Here is a 25,165-nt window from a genome sequence, read left to right on the forward strand (position 1 = left end):
ATGCGGTGGATCCTGTTTGTATTCTCCATTTTCCCAATCCTATCAACCCACCTTTACTTTCAAGCATACGGTGCACACCTAGAAATCACGGACTTGAATGACAACCCAGGTATTGTAGCTCTTAAAGTAGGTAACACTTTCATTAGAGAAGGATATGATTGGTTAGTTCATACTTTCAAATTAGATACTTTTCAAGAAATTTTAAATCAGTATGATATAATGATAAGTCAAATAAATTCAAATGTAAACATGAAAGATTTTAAAGATATTCTAAAAATGAAATTTATACAAACAAGCTTGACATTACAAAAACTTAGTCCTAGAAGAAAAACAAAGAGAGCTATTAATATTCTGGGTACGTTAATTAAAACCATTACAGGAAATTTAGATAATGATGATCTAGTTACCTTAAATCAAAAGATTAGTTACCTACATTATTCAAATAAGGATCTTATTATGAATAACAAAGAACAAACTAAAATAAATAATCAGTTTCAAGACAGAATTAAAAATTTAACACAAGTAATTTACAATGAAAAAGAAGAAATAGGTAAACTTACACATCAGTTTAGGACAAATAAAAACATGAAGGTCTCCTGGGAACAGCTACAACATTTCCAGAGGTTAATCTTCAACTTAGACGTAATTAAACGGCAGTTGGACGACATCTCGGATTCGATCGTCATGGCTGAAGTAGGGGTTTTATCCAAGAGCATCCTTCAAGCAACGGAAATCAACTATATTATTGACAAATTGGAAAATTCAGGAATTTCCGTAAACAGTGACGAACAGGTTAACGAATTTTTAGAACCAGCAGCTTTCTACAACGGTTCATGTATTGTGTTTCTCATAAAAATTCAAAAATTCTTACAAGGAATCTACCAGCAAATTATTGTGGAGAATATTCCCATCAATGAAGAAATAATAACGATCGATTTCACGCACGCAGTTTTAGGGACGAACGTAACATTTGTCATGAACGATACTTGCGTAAACATCGAACAAAATATCATTTGCAAGTTACAGACAATGAGGAATGTCTCTAATGATATGTGCATACATCGATTATTAAGAGGGAATCCCAGTAGCTGTCCATTTAAAAAATACAATGGAATTCATGAAGTTAAGTCCATGGGGAACGGAAAAATTCTGATTCGAAATGCACTTAAAGCTGTGCAATTAAAAACAGTTGTGGTTATGGTCCTAAAAATCTTACAGGATCATTTCTTATCACTTTCAGAAACTGTTCTGTCGAAATAGAGAATCAATCGTTTGAAAACACCCAATTGGACTAGAGCAACATTTTGGAAATGCTACCATTGCAATCAACATTAATCAACAAATCGAAGACTATAGTAACAGACACACAAATCTTACAACAATTACATACCAACAATAGAAAGCGTATTGAAGTTTTGGAAACAAATAATCATCATGTTTCATACGGAGGAACTCTCACGGTAATCATCCTTCTAATAATAACTGGTTACCTGTTCAAAGAAATAAGGACAATTTGGACGAAAATTGTAATCAAACCAAGTAAACCCACGGACACCAACATCGAGTTGAACCGGGACGGTTCAAGCTAAGAAGGGGGGAGTTATGTCCGAGCCTGCCAGCTTACCCTTATCATATCGTGGTTATCACCCAGCATCAGACGAGCCAACTTCCCAGCCATTCCTTTATCATATCGTGGTTATCACCCAGCATCAGATGAGCCAACTTGCCAGCCATTCCACATTGCAGTTCTCACGCAGCGTCAAATATTCCACCAGCCAGCTCATCAATTTTGAATCTTCGGCATCATCGTTCCCATGCAGCACCAAGCTACAAAGCAACGACGATTGGAATATGAATCCTGGAACGTGACAATTGAACGAGGGACATCGCGCCGCCACCGATGATGGTTCCCAGCTGACCTCAGCAAGCTAGCTTAGTAGTTAGGTTGTTAGACGGTTAGGAGAAGAAGTCACAGTCAGTTCTAGTTTAGATTTGGTAGTGAATAGATCGTTTAGTGAATACTAATGTTTTTTTTTAAAGTTCTTAATGGAAAGAAATCCATAAGTATGTATCGACAAATACTACTTTATCCGGATGGCACACCATACCAGAGAATTTTATGGCGATTTAATTCTATGGAACCTGTCGAAACGTACGAGTTGATGACGGTCACGTATGGCTTAGCTCCATCCTCGTTTCTTACTACGCGCACCCTCAAGCAATTGGCTGCCGATGAAGGCAACGCATACCCGCTTGGAAAGGCAGCTCTTCAAAAGAGCTTCTACGCGGACGATTTCATTGACGGTGCCGAATCAGTCGCTGAAGCTATCCAATTAAGGACGGAATTGAGTAAGCTGTTAGCCAAGGGTGGCTTTCCGCTACGGAAGTGGACCTGCAGTCAATTGTCGGTTCCCAAAGGTTTTTTTTTTGTTCACACAACATTTATTTGACAACTTCTCAAAGGTTTGTCATCAGAAGAAATAGGCACCTAGTCATCGATAAAATTTGATACCAACGAAACGGTCAAGGCACTTGGTATCTCGTGGGGACCCGAATCCAATCAGTTTCGCTTTGATTCTGAGATTCGAGGACGAAATGGTCCAGCTACGAAGCGTTCTATACTCTCAGAGATCTCTCAGTTATTTGCTCCTTTGGGGTTGATTTCACCAATAACCATCAAAGGAAAAATGTTAATGCAACGATTATGGCTTCTTCCGTGTGCATGGGATGACGAAGTTCCAGCAGACATAGCTGCTAATTGGAATGATTTCACTGCTCAACTGCCAAAGATTGCGAATTTCCGTGTCGGTCGTTACGATCTCATACCAAATGCTTCTATCCAGCTACACACATACTCAGACGCGTCTGAATCCGCATATGGAGCATGCATGTATGTTTGGTGCATTAATGCTGTGGGTCAAATAAGTGTTCAACTCCTAGCATCTAAAACCCGCGTTGCACCGCTCGAAAGAGTTACTCTACCCCGAGCGCTGTGCGGCTCAAGCTCTGTGCGGCTCAAGTGGCGGCAAGACTTTACGCCAGAGTTGTTGGGGCGCTCCAGGTAACTACTACAAAATCATATTTTTGGTCTGATTCCACCGTCACATTACAATGGCTACGTTCACCGCCCAATACTTGGAAGAATTACGTGGCCAATCGAGTATCCAGACCAAAAATATGAGATCCAAGATTTGACCCATCGAGCCTTTTGGAATCATGTCGCTGGTACTGAGAATCCCGCAGACCTTTTGTCCCGTGGCATGCATGTTGACGATTACTTAAAGAGTAATTCCTGGAAGCACGGTCCCAAATGGCTATCATGCCCTGAAATTGAATGGCCTAATCGAAATGGTCACGGTCGAACCACTTTTTACTGCGATAATCGTCTTCTTCTTCCTCTGACGCTAATACAGTCTTGAACGAACATGTCAAACGAGCACCGCCACCACGACGTTTTTTTCCTCAAACGTATTTTGACATTTTTTCTAGAAATGAGAATTACGCACGTTGGGTGCGGATATTTCAGAAATTATTTATATCATTGTGCTTGTAATAAAATTTATCAACATAAATAGAACGAAGTAGACAGAAATAGGTCGAAATAACATCGCCAAACGAATGGCAGTGTGAATCTTTTTGATGCGCGAGTGTCAAATGACCATCCTTTTCTTTGTTTGAGAGGCGACGGTTGTTTTACAATTACGAGCCAAAGCCGACTGTGATGCACGATGAGGAAGTGAGATCTAATGAAAATGCTGACCGTTTCGAAGCCTGGGCCTAACACAAGGCTTTGTGACTATCCCGTAGAAGGGAAGGAGAGGCGCAAAACGTTCGTTGCCGTTGTCAGAACTAAACCATCGCAAATTAATCCAATTTTCACTCGATTTTCATCGTTCAACCGCCTGCTTCGCACTTCCGCTTGCGTTCTACGGTTTATAGCTAACATTCGGTGCAAGACGCGGACGCAGCCATCGATGGTTCATTGTACTCCCCAAAGCGCTGTGCTAAGAGTTGAGCACATATTATCTGCCGAACGAAAGCTAATTCAACTAGCACAGGCGAACGCATTCCAGCCAGAGTTAAAAGATCTACGAACTAATAAAATAGTGTCAAAACAGTCGCCAATTCGACTGCTTACTCCATTTTTGGACCCTGAGGAAATCATTAGAGTAGGGGGGAGACATAGACTCTCAGACCAGCCATTTTTATCTAAGCATCCTGCGCTCCTGCCTAGTAATCATCCTCTTTCACACCTCGTTGCCAAGTCCTATCATCTTTCGCTTATTCGCGGTGGCGGCCGCCTTACCCTCGCTGCTATGCGTGAAAAATATTGGCCTTTGCACAGCAGCTGCTATCGATGCGCTCGAGCCGAACCACAATCCACAACCCAACAGATAGGACAACTTCCATTGCATAGAATTACGCCCAGTCACCCGTTTTCGGTATCTGGAATCGACTACGCCAGACCATTATATTTAAAACCAGTGCACAAGAGAGCTGCGGCTACAAAGGCGTACATTTTTATCTTTGTGTGCTTTTGCACCAAGGCGTATCTAGTTGGCGAGCGATTTGTCAACGAATGCGTTCTTGTCTGCGTTGCGCCGCTTTATTGCCCGTCGCGGACTGCCAACTGATCTGTACACGGAAAATGGCAAAAATTTTGAAGGAGCCGCCAACGAATTGGAGGAAGTTAACAGGATGCTTCAGAACGAATCACAGCGACAGCAAATTATGACAGATCGAGACTGTGAACGCATCTCATGACACTTTAGTCCGCCGAAGGCCCCACACTTCGGCAGTTTGTGGGAGGCGGCGGTGAAGGTGGCTAAACGACAGCTCTACCGACAACTTGGGAATTCTGAATTGTCATTTGAGGACCTGGCTACTATACTGGCGCAAATAGAGGCGAGTATGAACTCGCGACCCATCGTTCCGCTTAGTGAAGATCCGAACGACATTTCTGCGCTTACCCCGGCATACTTCCTCATCGGAAGTACCATGTATTCACTCCCTGAAGAAGATTTGCACCTTACATCAACAAGCCGTCTCGATCATTATCAGCGTATGCAAAAGGTTTACCAACAGCTTTGGCACCATTGGCGGGCCGAATATCTGCAGGAGTTGCAGCGTGATAACAAAACCTGTCAACCCAACAGATGCGTTCAACCAGGCAGGTTGGTACTGCTAACTGATGAGCTCCAGATTCCAGTGAAGTGGCCGCTTGCACGTATAGTCGCCATCATTCCGGTAAGGACGATTTAGTACGTGTAGTCACACAGCGTACCAACCGGGGTACCATAACTCGACCGGTGACGAGAATATGTTTGCTGCCAATGGAGGGCGAAGATATTTTGTGTAAGGAAAGTTTTGAACAGTAAAATTAGTTTAATGTATTTGAAGAATTGTTAAAAGATAAGTTTTGAAAATTACATTTCTCAAAGGTGGCGGCGATGTTGTAGCTCAATATTATGTAACACTGCGGTGTAAAAGTAATCGATCAAAACGGCTGATGCCGATCAACGAGAGCGATCGTTCGATCGTCTCTGTAAAGAGCACTTGCCTATTTTATTGCTTAGTTGAAATTGTACCACCAATAAGACTAGACGTGAAATAAACTTGTGATGAAACTAGAATTTTGCCGGCTCAGCCCGTTTTGGAATTTATCCCCCAATTTTTGCATCCGTTCGCAACTGGTCCCAAAAAAAAAAAAATTATATATATATATATATATATATATATATATATATATATATATATATATATATATATATATATATATATATATATATATATATATATATATATATATATATATATATATATATATATATATATATATATATATATTATTTCAGGTGAAGGGGAAGTTTGCATCCAAACCCCTGGGAGTGTGGGGTTGGTTTGAATCACTGACCGGACCCACTAAAACCCCTCCAGTCTCCAGCCCATAATACTCTCCGGAACCACCGCTAGGTATTGCTTCAGGAAGCGGTGTCGGTGGTCAACCTGTCGCCTGTTTTGCAATTCTATAACTATTTGAGAGGCGGCTGCACAAACCGCCCTCCAAATGTTTGGGTCTTTTCACATCCTCCGAACTAGGTTGTTCGGAGTGGTGTCTGCCCCGCTCACTACCATCATGTCGCTCTGCGCATTCATAAAACGAGGGCACACGAAGAAGACATGCTCAGCAGTCTCTTTCGCATCCGCGCACTTGGGACACATGGGGGACCCCGCATGCCCGAATCTGTGTAGATACTGCCTGAAGCAACCATGACCTGACAGAATCTGTGTCAAGTGGAAGTTAACTTCTCAATGGCGCCTCCCGACCCATCCGGATACGTCCGGAATAAGTCGATGCGTCCACCTACCCTTCACGGAATTGGACCATTCCTGCTGCCATCTGATCACCGAGAATGACCTTCTGGTGCCTCGTATGTCCTTTGTGTCACGTTGATCGAAGCATTCTATGTCCTCCTTAATGGCTATGCTGATAGGCATCATGCCGGATAGAACGCAGATTGCGTCGTATGACACCGTACGGTACGCAATCACAACCCTCAGGCACATGAGCCTGTAGGTACTTTCCAGTTTTCGACGACGACTGTTGGTACCTAACGCTTTGGACCACGCTGGCCCACCATACCTAAGTATGGACGAAACCACGCTGGCAAGAAGTTTTAGCTTGCTGCCATATACCGCTGAGCTATTCGACATCATTCGAGATAGTCCTGCAACGGCCGTTGAAGCCCTCTTACCGGCATAGTCGACGTGACTCTTAAATGTGAGCTTATCGTCAACCATAACCCCTAAGAGCTTCAAGGATCGCCTTGAGGTATTGGTGCAGTAACCGACTCTGACCACCGCCTGTTGCTTTAATTTGCGGTTGTTCACAACCGTAACCTCCGTTTTATGGTGCGCTAACTCCAGTTTCCTAGAGTGCATCCAGTCTTCGACCTTGCGTATGCAGTGCGCGGCCGTCAACTCGACCTCTTCGATCGACTCGCCGTAGACCTCTAGCGTGATGTCGTCTGCGAAACCGACGATCACAACCCCTACAGGGAACTTGAGTTTCAACACCCCGTCATACATGACATTCCACAACACCGGGCCCAGGATGGAACCTTGCGGTACCCCTGCGGTGATTGGGACGCACTTCTGACCCTCCTCCTTGTTGTAAACTAGTATCCGATTCTGGAAATAATTTTCCAAAATCTTGTACAACGACACCGGTACGTGGATGCTCCTGAACGCGAGCGCTATGGAATCCCAACTGGCGCTATTGAATGCATTCTTCACGTCAAGCGTAACGATTGCGCAATAGCGAATGCCCCAACTCTTACGCTGAAGTGCTACCTCTGCCGTCTTGGTGACAGAGAGAATAGCATCCAGCGTGGAACTACCTTTCCGGAAGCCGAACTGGTTACTTGCCAGACCATTTACACCCTCTGTGTACTTCACCAGTCTTTTGAGGATAATCCTCTCAAGCACCTGACCAGTAGTGTCCAGCAGACAGATAGGTCTGTATGCCGATGGGTCGCCTGGCGGTTTCCCAGCCTTCGGCAATAGCACTTATCTCTGTCGCTTCCACCTGTCCGGAAAGAGGCAGTCACTCAGGCACTTCTGCATGACTGCTCGAAATAGATCGGGGCCACTTTCATGGCCGTCCTGATGGCCAAGTTCGGGATTTCATCCGGTCCCGGTGCTTTGCTCACCTGTAGGGAGTTGGCGATCACGATGAGTTCCTCATTCGTCCGGCCGGTTTGCCGACCATTTTTGGTCTGTGTCTGAGATACTGGAACGTCGCACGTGAGACTCAGCAACAGGAGGCCAAGCATTTGCTCGTGGCGTGGAAAGAGTCCCTAGATGATACGCTCCAGCATCGCTGGTGATCGCCCTGCAGGCGCCAACACGCCTTTGGTCTTCGCCATTACAACCCTGTAGGTGTTACCCCACGGATTCGTATTGGCACTCGCGCATAGCCAATCGAAGCAGGCCCTCTTGCTCACCTTTATCGCACTCTTAAGCGCCGATCTTGCAGATACGAATGCTACACGGCGCTCTACTCTCTGTGCATCGATACGTGCACGTTGCAACATCCGTCTTGCACGGAGGCACGCGCTATGGAGGTCCGCTATCGCGTCGGTCCACCAGTATACCGGTGACTTATCATTCTTAGGTTGGCGAGTCCTAGGCATGGTGGCGTCGCACGCCTGCGATAATGTGGCAACTAATTGATCAGCACTCGGACGGAGCCAGCTGGCAACTGCCCCCCTCGCGCTCCCTTTTCATTGCCTCTTCAAATATCTTGGCATCGAAATGCGATGTCTTCCACCCGCGAACGGTCGGAGTGTTGACTCTACCCGTCGCTTACCGTCCCGCGTTATGGATTACACTATAGCAGACCGAATAGTGGTCACTATGTGTGTAGCCATCGTCTACCCTCCAGTTCACGACCTGTTCTGGGCTGGAGAACGTCACGTCAATGGTCGTCTCCGCACCATTTCTGCTGAATGTGCACTTGGTCCCAACGTTGGCCACGACCTAGGTTAAGCTTTGCCAGAGCTTCCAACAAGATCTGTCCCCTCCGATTCATGCGCCGGCTTCCCCACTCAACAGCCCAAGTTGAAGTCGCCGGCCACTACCAACGGCGTTAGTCCCGTCAGCCCCATAGATCAAAGGTCGACCATCTGGGTGAACCTTTGGATAGACCAACGTGGCGGAGCATAACAACTGCAGTAGAACACTCCGTCCACCTTGGCAACTGCGTATCCTTCGTTTGAGGTTGACACAACCTTCTGATCCGGGAACCTGCTCGTCGTACATATGGCTGCCGTACTGGACCCATCCGTAACCCAGTTACCGTTTCCGGGGGGAATGCGAATGGGGTCCGATACGATTGCGATGTCCGACAGTGACTCAGACGCTGCTTGGTATAGCAGCTGCTGTGCCGCATAGCTGTGGTTCAAGTTCAATTGTGTCACCCTTACGTCCGTGGTTTAGTAGTCGGCTTACCGGCTGGGCACTTTGGGCCTCCCATAAAGTGTTTGGCGTCTCGTTTCCCAGTACATACCAAGCACTTGGGAGGCTCCCCGCAGTCTTTAGCTTTATGGCCAGCACCACCACAACGCCTACATAACTGGCTCCTATCGGGCCTCTTGCAGGTCCAGGACATATGGCCTGCCTCGAAACACCTGAAGCAAACATCCGGCTGCTGGAGTATGCTCAGGGGACATACTGACCAGCCAACCTTAAGTTTGGCTGTCTTCAGGGCCAGAGTTGCATCGGCCGGTGCAAGCCGGAAAGTGGCCACCTGGGTTCCCGCTGGACCCTTACGGAGGCGAATTACCTCAGTGGCCACTTCCACTCCGCACTTCTCTTAGAGGGCCTGTGCAGCATATATATAAATATATATATATTATATATATATATATATATATATATATATATATATATATATATATATATATATATATATATATATATATATATATATATATATATATATATATATATATATATATATATATATATATATATATATATATATATATATATATATAAATAAATATATATATATATATATATATTTATATATATATATATATATATATATATATATATATATATATATATATATATATATATATATATATATATATATATATATATATATATATATATATATATATATATATATATATAATATATATATATATATATATATATATATATATATATATATATATATATATATATATATATATATATATATATATAGTTAAACGTTATATATAGTAACGTTATATATAGTTATATATAGTAAATATAGTTAAACGTTTCCGGCGATGCTCGGGATCAAAAGTTTGAAAATTAGGAATCATGTTTTATAATTCATTGCATTATTAGCACAACTCACTTCAAAAATATTTTACATCTTACACGTCCATCATCACTTTAAGTACTTTAACATTCTGAGAATGCACAGAACGGAAATGCCCATATTGGATTGCATTTTGTGATTTGGGGATGATTTACAGAAACTGGAAGTCGCCATTTCGAATTTCAAAATGACGTATGGAGTTTGGAAGTTTCGGAAGTATTGAAATGGTTGACCAAATACCACCTTAGGTTATTTTACTGAAAGCAGAAGTCGTTATTTTGGAAAATGTTATGTGGGGTCATCCCAGTTCCGAATATACCACACTCGGGTGATAACCGGATATCCGTCAATCGTTCACAGTAAAATCTTTTTTTTATGTAACTTTTAGAAGAAAGAAATCAAAGCAAGAAGAATTTAGCGTGACCATTCATGCTTAGTTCTCCTCTATAATCATATCTAAAGAGATAACATGTGAATTTTTGTAACGAAAATGTTCGTTGGTGTCCAAGGAATACGTCTGAGAAGAAGTTAACGTTTTAATTAACATAACTACGTAGAAATTAAAAAAAAATTAAACCAATGAAATGCGACCTTTCCTCCAGCCAAATGTCCCAAGATCTAATTTTGGTAAAAATGTAAAAGTATTTCGAATCCTGTAATGTGTTACTATTCACAAAACTACGAAAATATCAGAAATGTAATATTTTTCTGCTCGACTCACACCAAATTAAAACTAAAATTCTTCTGCAAGAAAATATTTGCAGATGTTGAATGAACAACGAACATTTCATTGAAAAAAAAAAATCACAGGCGAATTGAGCTCATGCTCAAAAAGTCAAAATTTCGCATGTATTATATGTATCTTCTTCTTCTACTATATAAAAATGGAATTCCGTAACGCTTGATCTTATTAATATTATTCCCTCAGTCTCTGAGGTGTACAGTAATCATCATCATTTTGAATCGTTCTTAATTAAAAATAATAAGCGGTGACATGCAGGTTTTTTAACATGAAATGTTCAGGAAAGACATTTGAGAAAAAATAATAGGTATCTAATTACTAAAACTTGAGATATTATTCACAAAACTACGTAAAACATGCAAAATTATGACTTTCTGTGCTAAATTTGCCTCTAAATCAAAATTCAAAGCGATGACATATGATTCTTTTTTCACTAATATGTTTGTTAATGTTCAGGAAAGACATTTGAGGAAAAATAATCAGTATCTGATCACTAAAACTTGAGATATTATTCACAAAACTACGTGAAACATGCAAAATCGTGACTTTTATGCTGAATTTGCCTCTAAATCAAAACTCGAAGCTGTGATCTGTGATTTTTACTATAATAAAATGTTCGTTGTGTTTGGGAAAGATATTTGAGGGAAAAATAATAGGTGTCTTTTTATTGTCATCACTTTGAATTTTGTATTGGAGACGAAATAAATATAAAAAGTCATAATTTTGCATGTTTTACGTAGTTTTGTGAATAATATCTCAAGTTTTAGTGATCAGATACTAACTATTTTTCCTCAAATGTCTTTCCTGAACATTAACAAACATTTAAGTTAAAAAAGAATCATATATCATCGCTTTGAATTTTGATTTAGAGGCAAATTCAGCACAAAAAGTTATAATTTCGCATGTTTTACGTAGTTTTGTGTATAATATCTCAAGTTTTAGTGATTAGATACTAATTATTTTTCCTCAAATGTCTTTCCTGAACATTAACAAACATTTTAGTTCAAAAAGAATCATGTGTCATCGCTTTGAATTTTGACTTAGAGACAAATTTAGCACAAAAAGTCATAATTTTACATGTTTTACGTAGTTTTGTGAATAATATCTCAAGTTTTAGTAATTAGATACCTACCAATTATTTTTTCTCAAATTTTCATGTTAAAAAACCTTCATGTCACCGCTTATTATTTTTGATTTAGAACGATTCAAAATGATGATGATTACTGTACACCTCAGAGACTGAGGGAATAATACCAATAAGATCAAGCGTTACGGAATTTCATTTTTATATAGTGGATATAAATACATATATATATATATATATATATATATATATATATATATATATATATATATATATATATATATATATATATATATATATATATATATATATATATATATATATATATATATATATATATATATATATATATATATATATATATATATATATATATATATATATATATATATATATATATATATATATATATATATATATATATATATATATATACCCCCCTAGGGGGTCTCCCATACAAAAATATAAAAAAATACCAAAAAATCACCATTTTTGGCACTTTTTATGACAAAAATCAGTGAAATGGCTATTATTTTTCCGCACAAATGAAGTTTCTAGGAAAAAAATGTTTGTTTTTGTTTTTGGATTTTTGTTTTCTCTTTAAAAATTTATTCGATCAGAACATAGGAAAGAAACTAAAAAATTATTGTTTGAAGTCTTTTTTGGTTTCAACACTGGGCAATTTCGCACGGCTCTCTAATGTCGCCTCCATAACAGCCTCTACATTTTCCGATATTACTCGTTTGGAACGTTAGCTAGCAGTTGAACGTGTTGTTCCGTTCCTTGTATATGTAATGGAATATGCGGATCAGTAAATGGTGAATCATCTTCATTTAAATATGCTATCAATGTTTCATACGGAATGATTCGCGTGAATGGTGGTTCAAATACGTTATTTTTATCAGTCAAATCGATCATTTTCGTGTAATCGAAGCAATGGAAGTTTATATCTGGTTTTTATATTCTCTAAGTTCCGATGGGTCTTCAACATTGTCTCGATATCGTAAAATTTTCTTGATAGCAGAGTCGCGCACCTCTTTCCTATCATCAAACAACATTGATAGCAAGATATTTTCCGAATGTGCAAAATATGGATTATTTTTAATTACATGATTGACAACAGTGCGTAAATTTGGCTCCAGAAATTGTGCCCAAGTAATGTACTTGAAAAATAATACACTACCGTACACGACAGAGCTGTAATACTTGATATTAAAATACATTGGCACATAAACCTTAATTATAAATTCAACCAGAATTCTTAAATTTTTAGGTGGTTTTTTCATTGTCACATATAATCGTAATAATCTAGCGGCCTTGGTGAGCCAGCGAGAATGTACAATTTTCCCTGGGTTTATGTGAGCCAGATCCACAGAAACCACGCCATTAGAAATTGCATGTGCCATGTCGTATAAGTACTGCGAATCGGTGGAATATTCGTGCTGTTCTGCAACAGGAGGCATATTTTCCAACGCAATTCTCTGAAAGTCGCTCACCACCTAAAAATATATAATAATTAAATAAATTTATTATGATTTCACCATTCAAAATGTTAGAAAATTATAATAAATGAGTGATAGCAATGACTTACCGGAAGAGCTTCAGAATTTTCAATTTGCTTGCTTAGTTTCCCGGTTGTTGATGTTGGTCCAGTGGTGGATGATTTATCCAAAACCCCAAACAAATGTCGAAACGGAAGTTCGTTGATGTGTAGAAGGCAAACAAACCAATGCAATGGTCTTTTTAGCAGCAATTCGAATCTTCGTATAATTCCACCGTGTGTGCCAGTGTTTGTTGGCTCACCGTCAGTGCATATGCCAATCAATGCATCCAGAGATATGTTTTTATCGTTGAAAAATTCATTCAATTTTGTTGTTTTGTATTCAGCACTTTCTTCTACCAGTCTTGCGTAACCAATCAATCGAGAATTCGGTTCTCTCAAAATAACAAGGTGAGGTTCTTTTACCATCCTACTATGATACTTACCATCAATTTTTTCTCTCGTATAAGTATCATCTTTTCTGCCGTCGAATGAAAACGCTATTAAACTAGAATCATCAAACCTTTTGCGGAGCACTATTCGTCTGCATTTCTCTCTTTCTCTACGAACTTTCGATTTATCCATGATGAGAGGTTCGCCATGCTGATCTTTCATTTCAAAATCTTTGAAAAGACTGGTTGCCAATGCTGACGCTACTCTATCAGACATACCAAATCTGTCACACATCAAGGCAAAGTTAAAACAATCGTATCTTTCTGTGTATTGTGAACTTGTGCTTCTATTCATAACATCTTCATCAACCGTCATCGGTACGTCTACGTATTTTGTATCATCGGGATCTTCGTATGTTGGCATTGTTGGCATTGATGACGATGTCCCTTGCTCTTCAATTTCCATCAGAAATGCATCAATTGTTAGTCTTCTCTGTTTATGTTGATCGTGCATAAACTCTTTGAGGCGTTCTGGAACCAAACCGCAGTTACATTGAGCTGCCGTCAAATCGCATTTACATGCTCCAATATAAAAAATTTCGTTCAGAGTACCGGTAAACACTAAAAGGGCTCTATTCGTCTTCTTAATTTCGGCTTGGTATTTGTCAACCAATCTATTCAATTTAACAGCAACATATTTTTTTGAAATTATTTCCATACCAAGTTTTTCCCAAATTCCAACCAACCTATCTGTTACGTGATTAGAGAATTGTTTATAAGAAAACTTTTTTTGTTCTGTTTTTGCACGTTCGCTTAAGTAAAAATAATATCTCAAGATATCCAGATCGGTTGGTAAATTAATATCATTCAAATCAGAAGACACACCAAAAACAGCAACATAATGCTTGGGTATATGACTCATTGGGTTTTCGATAGCTGATGATGTTGTTGCTATTTCATCTTGCGGGTTCATTGTAAACTAAAAAAATTATATTTTGACTTTAACAATTTTCACTTTCACTTTCAGGTTTTTATTTTAGGTGTTGACTCTTTGGCGGACGATGTAGAATGATTTATGTTGACGTTTCTACTCTATACGAAACCTACACTAGTTCTACACAGAGTGAATAGATAGAGTGACGCAGAGAGAAATTCAGTCAAAACAGCAACACGGTTTTTTATGTATCCACCAAAATGTTTTTCTGGCAGCCCCTTTTTGCTCAAGTTCCAGTTGACTTCAACGGAGTGTTGTTATTGTCAGAGTGAAAAGATAGTTATTGTATTTAAATTTAAAACAAGTTCGTTTGATAAAGTTTGATAGAGATAGATAAAATGAAGTGCGTTTTGTGTAATAACAAAAAACAGTAAGGAATGTGAGTTTTTTTCGGTTCCCGAAGAATCCGATTGTGAGGAAACAGTGGATGGATTTTTGTTGCCTCCCAGCAGACTATTTCATTGACGAAAACACCCGACTTTGCAGTGTTCGTTTGGTTTTTCTGGTTTCAGACTCTGCGTCACTCTATTTATTCACTCTGGTTCTACAGTGTGCGTGGGAACAGTGAAAACGGAGCGTCCGTGCGTGGTAGCCGTTGTGGTAGCATTCCAGCGGTGCTCGCCTGACTGGTCGAAATAAAAATATTGATGTAACAGAGTGATATACGATTTTATGTTCAAAAGGACGCCAACTGCGCACGCCATCTGCAATGAGAATGGCTCAGAAATATGTGTAATTGTGTATGTATGCGCTGAAGACTCAGGACCGAATCCCATGCGAAGCAGGAGAAAACAAAAATCCAAAAACAAAAACAAAACATTTTTTTCCTAGAAACTTCATTTGTGCGGAAAAATAATAGCCATTTCACTGATTTTTGTCATATAAAGTGCCAAAAATGGTGTTTTTTTGATATTTTCTGATATTTTTGTATGGGAGACCCCCTAGGGGGGTCCCAGGGGGGTAACACTAGCATGGGTGGGTCGGCCCTCCAAAGTTAGTGGGGGTCGGTCATACATTTGGACCTGATTGGGGCACTCTAAATGGGTCAAAACAGGATTTTTTGAAATTTGACCTTTTGGGTACCTACACTTTAGTACAAGGGACATAAGAATTCATTTTAGAGGTATGGTTTTTTGAGCAAAGTAACTTATTTTGATCCCTAGAATCCGAAAATCATATGTGCCCAAGCGATTTTTTGATCCCCTTCAAATCGAACCGTCCTAATATATATATATATATATATATATATATATATATATATATATATATATATATATATATATATATATATATATATATATATATATATATATATATATTATATATTATACTTATATATATATATATATATATATATATATATATATATATATATATATATATATATATATATATATATATATATATATGTATATATATATATATATATATATATATATATATATATATATATATATATATATATATATATATATATATATATATATATATATATATATATATATATATATATATATATATATATATATATATATATATATATATATATATATATATATATATATATATATATATATATATATATATATATATATATATATATATATATATATATATATATATATTTATATATATATAAGTTAACAGAAGAATCCCCCTCAAACCCTACGGACGCATTCTTCACTACACCAAGGGAGCATCAGTCAGCCAACATACAAAGGTTCAGGTTCCACTTTTGAATCGTCAGCAACACTTTTCCGGCCAACGATAGACATCATCGATAAACTGCTAAACAAGCAGTTTAGCAGTTAAGCCCAGCTTGTAAAAAGATAAAACGATATGTTAATTGAATGTAATGAAATGCTTACAGATAATAATAGTTTGCTCTGCTTGAGGTAACTGTTTTGTGTGTGATTAATTGCGCAGATTTTCTTCTGTACTAGCTACTTTACCAACAGATATGCACCCTGCTACGTAACTAGTGTGGTTAAGATATTAGGTTTTTGTTATTTTATGATGCAGATATTCACTCTGCACTAGCTACATATTCAACAGATATTCGCTCTGTAGCTTATTTAATTGGTTTTTATAGTTGGAATTTTAAACAGATTTACTCTCCACTAATCACATATGTCACAATGTTAATTCTGTGTTAAAACTAGTTTAAACTTTTTCATAAATTTATCACTGTTTTCAATAGATTTTCGATAGAGAGAGAAAAAAAAATATACCAGATGTTTTTTTAAGAAAGGTTTTTTTTTTTTTTTAAGGGGGGATTTGTTAGTAGCTTAAGTATTTATGATAAATATTAGTAAATAATGAGTATGTGTGTCCAATCACAAATGGTGACTTCTCAACACTGTTAGAAATTTGTAATTTTGATTGTTAGGATTTGTTTGCTTTCGCAATTAGGACTTATCATTCGGAAAAAGCCTTCTTGTCATATGCAGTAGGCTGCAAAAAAGTCTTGATATATTCTATTCATATTTGCAGAAATGGAAGATTTCTCCTAATGCATCAAAAACACAATTAATTATTTTTCCTTATAAACCAAGAGATTCTTTTCTCAAACCCATCCATTTTTTTCCTGTGTGGGCTCATCACTTCGTCCAGATATTAGATCTATTGTGATACTGCCCAGGTGTTTTCTGTACTCCGCACTTCATATTATTGGCAGTATCACTATTGAAGTAAATGATAGGTTTATCATTCATATACGTGCTTGTGTGTAAGCTTTACCTTTCCGTTTCAAGCTTACTACTCTACTATACCGAGCCTCTGTCCCTCCTAACAATATCGCCCAATTATAATTCCCTGGAGAGAACTTTCATACGTCACTCACAAAATAAACCTATTCTAAAGTCCTTTGGCAGCCAAATGGCCTGATTCCACTAAGATTCGAACCCACGACCACCCGCTTACCAAGGCGGACTCTGTAACCTTGCGGCTACGGAGCTCCCCAAAACCCATATATGATCATTTTGTTAAGATGAACGGTGCAATCTTAAATTGGTCGGATGAAGTTAAATACTTAGGGCTAACTTATGATAAAAAAATCTTACTTTTAAGGAGCACATTGAGAATATTCAAACAAAGTGCAATAAATATATAAAATGTTTGTATCCTCTTGTCAACAGAAATTCTAGACTTTGTCTCAAGAATAAACTGTTAATTTACAAACAAATATTTAGACCAGCAATGTTATATGCAGTTTCCATCTGGACAAGTTGTTGTACAACCAGAAAGAAGATGCTTTAAAGGACTCAGAATCTACTTCTGAAAATGATATTGAAGCGTCCTCGCTGGTTTAGTACGAATGAACCACACAGGCTCACTAATGTGGAAACATTAGAAAATATGCAAACAATATAATCAATTGGTTCCGACAAAAATCGTTGCAATCCTCAATTATAACGATTAGCTCACTTTATAGTCAATAAGATAGAAGTAAGATTAGGTTAAGGTTCCATTTTAAATTCATTTTTTTTTTCTTGACAAGTGGGTTTACAATTTTTCTTCAATTATATTCACTTAACTGCGAAAGCAATTACTATCTTTTAAGTAAATAAAATTTAAAAAGTACATGTAATAGTGTTGATATGCCACCGTTTGTGGCAGAACACACAATATAAATTCTGAATAATTATTAGTAAATCATAAATTCATTACAAAACATCCCCCTCATTAAAAGTAAGTGATTTATTATCTTATCTTGAGTTTATTATTATAAAGAAAATGTAAATCTAACCTAAGCTCATTACAAAGACGAGCAGAATCATTTCAAATCGCCTGGAAATACGCGAAAATTTAATCAACCATTTTTGATTTGAATAAAACTTTGCACACGTATTTGGCGTAGTAAACTGAACATTTTTCACAGGTGGAGAGTTTTTTTACACCCAGGAGTTACATTCTAAAAGGGCGTATGCCTTTCGGCAAAGGTTTTATTCGAAGCATTGTAGCCCAGAAACCGTTGGTTGTATAGAAAAACTGTCTGAGAATGGATTGTAGCGAATCGAAAATGCATCATTGAAAAAATATCCACTGTACAAAAAAAATTTTTTTTTTACCAAAAAAAACTAAAAATAAATATTAAATTTTAATTTAAAAAAAAGAGTTGATTTTTCTTTATTTATTTTTAAAGAAACTTGACGTTAATACGCAACTTTAAAAAAAAAGTCCAGGATGGAAAAATGGAAAATAATTTTTTTACGGTAGATAATTTTTTTTATGAAAATTCTAATTCAAACATTTTTCAAAATATTTGTATTCTGATGATTTTAAAAGATGCAGAAAATCATTTTGAATCAAAAAGCTGTTGGTAGTAAACATTCTAAAGGCGTTGGTTTTCGAGTTATTTCTAATTGAAGCTCGAAAAATTCTAATTATTTAGGAAAATACACGTTTTTCTTAATATGTCCATGGTTCTCCAGCAAAAACCATACGTTCATTGAAATGCTTGATCAAAAATATGCAATTCATTCTTTGACAACAAAACGATTGGGCGAACGGTTCTCAAGAAAAGAGTTAAATGTTCTATATTAGGAACATATTTTTTTATGACATAGATACTTTCAGAACTAGTTTCACCTTATATTTTGTATACATCATAAATAAATGCTTCGTCATCTTTTGAAAACAGCTTCGTTTGTATCTTATTATCTGAAATCGGAACAAAAGAGTAATACTTTTGTATGGCAGCTATTATTATAGATTTTTTGAAAATATTGCTCCATTCTGTTACTCCTTGTTCATATTCTTCATATGATACTCAACTAAATGACATTTTTGATGAATTTTTATTACTTTTCTGATTAGACCAATCATACAATTCTTTTGCGCTTGTAATGGGATGTTCATGTTTTTTAGCTAAGCTTGCATTTCCTGCCATTCGATTTAATATGCCACCAATTGCATCGCATGGGCCTTTACCATGAGAAGTCGCAAAAAAAAGGCCACTCTGCATCGACGTTATATTTTGTTTTGAACTTGCAAAGACTTGCAAAGTTTTTTCTATTTTTATATTGTTAGGCAGCTCCATCAGTCATTAATATCGCTTATTCTAACTCTATTGCTGTTTTCAAAAAACTCATTAATTTGGTAATGAACATCTGAACCGCGACAGTATCATGATGGAGTACTTCCGATATTATGATGAAGCTGGTTTTCTTAAGTGTTCCAAATTCTGAATAGTAAACAACGAAGGGATGAATGGTGGCTTGACTATCATTCCAATAACTACACGAATCACAAATTGATAAAGACGTATTAAAATGAGCTTGACTGTTCAATGTTTTTAATTTCGCAATAACGTTTTCGCTTAATTTGCGTAAGCTTGATGAGCACCGATGACCAGGAAAGGGTTTACAGCATTTGGGCTTGGTGTATTCCATTTTCACTTTATTCATCTTCACAAAATGCAAACTGTTACAAACACATCTGGAGTAGTGCAATCGTATTTATATACCAGAACAGATATTATAGTCCCGTCCCGAACGCTCGGCAATAACGGACGCATTAAGTGGTTGTCTCGCTATAAAACCGATATTGTGTAGAAAAAATCGAAAAAGGCATTGCTTACCCGGTCGCGTTGCTGAACAAAATTTCCCGTCTTGGTGCTTCATCTCGGTTCGTTAAATGGCTTGAATCATTCCTGTGTAATAAAATTTTGCAAGTTAAGCTTGGATCAGGTGTATCGTCTGCGTTCACGAACAAGTCTGGCGTACCACAGGGTAGTAACCTAGGACCGCTTCTTTTCATTATATTCTTCAATGACGTTGCTGATGCACTTGGGATTGGTTGCAGATTAGTTTACGCCGATGATTTAAAAATTTACTTGACGATTCGCACCATCGAGGATTGTTATCATCTACAATCACTTTTAAATACCTTTGTGACGTGGTGTAAACTAAACTCGCTAATTCTAAGTACTGCTAAATGTGAAGTGATAACCTTTCACCGCATTGAACGGCCAATACTTTTTGATTATGCTGTCGACGGAGAAGTGCTGCGCAGAGTAGATTACGTCAACGACCTTGGAGTTTTACTTGACAGAAAGCTGACCTTCGATAGTCACCGTACTGCAATTGTTTCGAAAGCAAGTCGGCAATTAGGATTCATCGCAAAAATTGGACGTGACTTCAAGGATCCCCATTGTCTGAAAGCTTTATACTGCTCACTTGTACGACCCCTACTAGAAAACGTAAGTGTGGTTTGGAGTCCGCACCAGCTTTCATGGAACCTGCGCCTCGAGCGTATACAGAGACGTTTCGTCCGATTGGCCCTGAAAGAACTACCTTGGCGTGATCCTACGAATCTGCCACCCTACCCGGATCGTTGCCGCCTGCTTGGACTAGACACTCTAGAGCACCGCCGCAAAGTACAACAGGCTGTATGCATTGCCAAGATGCTAAACGCTGAACTGGATTCCCCGAAGTTGCTGTCATTGATGAATTTCCGTGCATCTCAACGTATGCTGAGGCCCTCTTCGATGCTTTTGAACCAATTCCATCGCACGAACTACGGTTATTATGAACCTGTTGCCTTTTGTGTGAGAACATTCACGAGTGTCAAGCATCTTTTCGATTTTGGTGTGCCTAGTCATATTTTTAAACGTAGGTTAACTAATTCTAGTTACTTTTAATGATTATCCTTTTTCGTTAAGACTTTATGTCAGATGATGCACTTAGAAATAAACAAATAAACAAATATTCAGCTGGTGTATGCTCGCAAAGAACAAATGGCGTCTGCGTTCTTGGACATTAAGGGGGCTTTTGATTCCGTTTTTATTGACATTCTTTCGGGTAAACTTCACCGACAAGGATTTTCTCCAATTTTGAACAATTTTTTGCACAATTTGTTGTCCGAAAAGCACATGCATTTTACGCACGGTGATTTGGCAACTTTTCGAATTAGCTACATGGGTCTTCCCCAGGGCTCATGTTTAAGCCCCCTTCTTTACAATTTTTATGTAAATGACATCGACGAATGTCTGGAAAATTCATGCACGATAAGACAACTTGCAGACGACAGTGTAATCTCTGTTACAGGGGCCAAAGCTGCCGATTTGCAAGGACCAATGCAAGATACCTTGGACAATTTGTCTGCTTGGGCTTTACAGCTAGGTATCGAATTCTCACCGGAGAAGACTGAGAAAGTAGTTTTTTCTAGGAAACATGAGCCTGCTCAGCTTCAAACACAATTAATGGGTAAAACGATTTCTCAGGTTTTGGTACACAAATATCTTGGTATTTGGTTCGACTCTAAAGGCACCTGGGGTTGTCACGTGAGGTATCTGATGAAAAAATGTCAACAAAGAGTGAATTTTCTTCGTACAATAACCGGACAATGGTGGGGAGCCCATCCAGGAGACCTTATAAGGCTTTACCAAACAACGATATTGTCTGTTATTGAGTACGGGTGTTTCTGCTTCCGCTCCGCAGCAAACACACATTTGATCAAACTGGAGCGAATACAATATCGTTGTTTGCGTATCGCCTTGGGTTGCATGCAATCGACCCATACGATGAGTTTGGAGGTCTTAGCTGGAGTACTACCATTGAAAAACCGCTTTTGGAGCCTGTCTTCTCGTATTCTTATCAAATGTGAGGTCTTGAACCGTCCTGTGATTGGAAATTTTTAAAAGGTTAATCGAACTTAATTCTCAAACCCGTTTTATGACATTGTATTTCAATCACATGTCCCAAAATATTAACCCTTCTTCGAATATTCCAAATCGTGTCAACTTATCAAATACTTCTGATTCTACTGTGTTTTTCGATACATCCATGATAGAAGAAACTCGTGGAATCCCGGATCATTTACGCGTGCAGCAGATCCCCAAAATTTTTTCTAATAAATATCGAAATATCAACTGCGACAATATGTTCTTCACTGACGGATCACTTCTCGATGGGTCCACTGGCTTCGGTATCTTCAATAACAATTTAACCGTCTCACATAAGCTCGATAATCCTGCTTCTGTTTACGTCGCAGAATTAGCTGCAATTCAGTACACCCTAGGGATTATCGAAAAAATGCCCACGGACCATTATTTCATCTTTACGGACAGTCTCAGTTCCATTGAGGCTCTCCGATCGATGAAAGATGTTAAGCACTCTCCGTATTTCCTGGAGAAAATACGGGAACATCTGACTGCTTTATCCGAAAAATCGTATCAGATTACCTTAGCGTGGGTCCCTTCTCACTGCTCGATACCGGGTAATGAGAAAGCGGACTCTTTGGCTAAGGTGGGCGCAACAAACGGTGAAATTTATGAAAGACCAATTGCTTTTAATGAGTTTTTCGCACTTGTACGTCAGAATACGATCATCAGTTGGCAAAATTCTTGGACTAGAGGGGAACTGGGAAGGTGGTTACATTCCATTATCCCCAAGGTATCGACGAGCCCGTGGTTCAAGGGGTTGGATGTAGGTCGAGATTTCATTTGCGTGATGTCGCGGCTTATGTCCAATCACTATAGATTTGATACGCATCTCCGTCGTATTGGGCTCGGGGAAAGTGGTATCTGTGCCTGTGGTGAAGGTTATCACGACATAGAGCACGTTGTTTGGTCATGCCCTGTACACCGTGACGCCAGGTCTAAATTAATAACTTCCCTCCGGGCCGAGGGTAGAGGACCAGCTGTTCCTGTTCGTGATGTCTTGGCGAGCCGTGACCTACCCTACATGTTTCTTACATACATTTTCCTGAAATCCATCCACGCCCCAGTCTAGTCCCATTCCTTTCCATCCACATTCAACAAAACGGCAAGAACACGTCATAGACCTCGATTTTGGAATCATCAACTGAACCCCACACGAATCCGCCAGGACCTGAGAACCCGAGGCCTTTCGTGAAATCTTGGCTTGAACAACAGCGAACAACAACAACGAACCATAACCAGCAACTGAACCCCGCACAATACTTCCAGGACCCGAGGATTACAAGCCCCTGTCCCAGCTCCTAACATCGTGGCTTAGCAGAACAAATCCATACATGCTGCATATTCATGGCCATTCGACGATCATCAGACGACGATTCAACTACAAAACATTAATTGAAAAATATATGCTAGTTTTAAGATAGACTTAATTCCAGCTCGTAGTCGGCAGCGAGGATAAAAAATTTGCTTGAAGATTTTAAGTCATTAGATATAATTGGCGCCGTTAAACATTAAATTGTATTTGTGCCGTGTCAAATAAACGATAGGTGAAAAAAAAAACAGATATTATAGTTAACCCAGTAGTTATTGGTTGCGTACTTTACAAACAGTTATTATTAGTAAACAAGTAGGTAGTGTTGCACGACAAACTTGTTTTTTTAGAAAACTTTCGGCAAGGTGGAACGTGTAGGTAGGCTAAGGATTAGCGCTTGAGTTATTTATACAATCGTTTTGTTGTCAGAGAATGAATTGTATATTTTTGATCAAGCATTCCAATGAACGTATGGTTTTTGCTGGAGAACCATGGACAAATTAAGAAAAACGTGTATTTTCCTAAATAATTATAATTTTTCGAGCTTAAATTAGAAATAACTCGAAAACCAATGCCTTTTGAATGTTTACTACCAAAAGCTTTTTGATTCAAAATGATTCTCTGCATCTTTTAAAATCATCAAAAAACAAATATTTTGAAAAATGTTTGAATTAGAATTTTCATAAAAAAATTAATCTACCATAAAAAATTATTTTTCATTTCTCCATTCTAGACTTTTTTTTTTAAAGTTGCGTATTAACGTCAAGTTTCTTAAAAAAAAAATTCAACTCTTTATTTTTAAATTGAAATTTAATGTTTATTTTTATTTTTTTTTGGTAAAAAAATTTTTTTTGTACAGTGTATTTTTTTTTATGGTGCATTTTTAATTCCCTACAACTTATTCTCAGACTGTTTTTCTATACAACCAACGGTTTCTGGGCTACAATGCTTCGAATAAAGCTTATGCCAAAAGGCATACGCCTTTCTAGAATGTAACTCATGGGTGTGAAAAATCTCTCCATCTGTGAAAAATGCTCAGTTTGCTAAGCCAAATACGTGTGCAAAATTTCATTTAAATCAAAAATGGTCGATATTCGACCATAGGTCATTTCGCGCGATCTTGCTCACTATGATTCTAACTATGATATTTTCTTATACTTTAAGGATTTTTTAAACCTGCGTTAGTGCGAAAAATATACTGTTATTGAATTGGAAACAAACTTGTATGCTTGGGCAATATTAAAAAATTCGTTTACGCGATCGGAAGGCTAAGTCGGTGTGTCAAAAAAGAGTGTTGGTCAAAAGCGAGACGCTTCTCCCGCTAATAATTTGCCAGCGGAGATAAGCTGTGTTATCTGCAGAAAACTGGATGATAATCGTTCCACTTTGTGTGTGTAAGTGAGGATTCTAGTGTTCAGGACCGCGATTGGAGCTACTATCATTGCACCGGTATGGAAGCAGCAGCTCAAATCCCAGCCGGAACTTCATCACCTGCTGTAAAAACGCACGAATTTGGTCAAGACGATGGCCTTCATCGACAGCTATTAGAGATGCAGAG

At 38.2% G+C, this 25,165-nt stretch overlaps 2 protein-coding genes and 1 pseudogene across 2 annotated transcripts; 2 read left to right on the forward strand and 1 right to left on the reverse strand.

Moving 5' to 3' along the window:
- Positions 1 to 2,000, forward strand: LOC129720348 (uncharacterized; annotated as a pseudogene).
- Positions 2,001 to 2,135: 135 nt separating this feature from the next.
- LOC129719889 (uncharacterized) lies at positions 2,136 to 5,262 on the forward strand. The gene is made up of 2 exons (XM_055671304.1): positions 2,136 to 2,404; positions 4,773 to 5,262. Exons 1-2 carry the CDS (start codon positions 2,136 to 2,138, stop codon positions 5,260 to 5,262), a joined length of 759 nt encoding a protein of 252 aa, XP_055527279.1.
- On the reverse strand, positions 5,259 to 13,903 carry LOC129719890 (uncharacterized). The gene is made up of 3 exons (XM_055671305.1): positions 13,298 to 13,903; positions 13,047 to 13,205; positions 5,259 to 5,327 (listed from the first exon to the last, which is right to left on the reverse strand). Exons 1-3 carry the CDS (start codon positions 13,859 to 13,861, stop codon positions 5,259 to 5,261), a joined length of 792 nt encoding a protein of 263 aa, XP_055527280.1. The 5' UTR covers positions 13,862 to 13,903.
- Positions 13,904 to 25,165: the final 11,262 nt, after the last annotated feature.

This window comes from Wyeomyia smithii, chromosome 2 (genome assembly GCF_029784165.1).
Source record: "Wyeomyia smithii strain HCP4-BCI-WySm-NY-G18 chromosome 2, ASM2978416v1, whole genome shotgun sequence".
Classification (NCBI taxonomy): Eukaryota; Metazoa; Arthropoda; class Insecta; order Diptera; family Culicidae; genus Wyeomyia; species Wyeomyia smithii.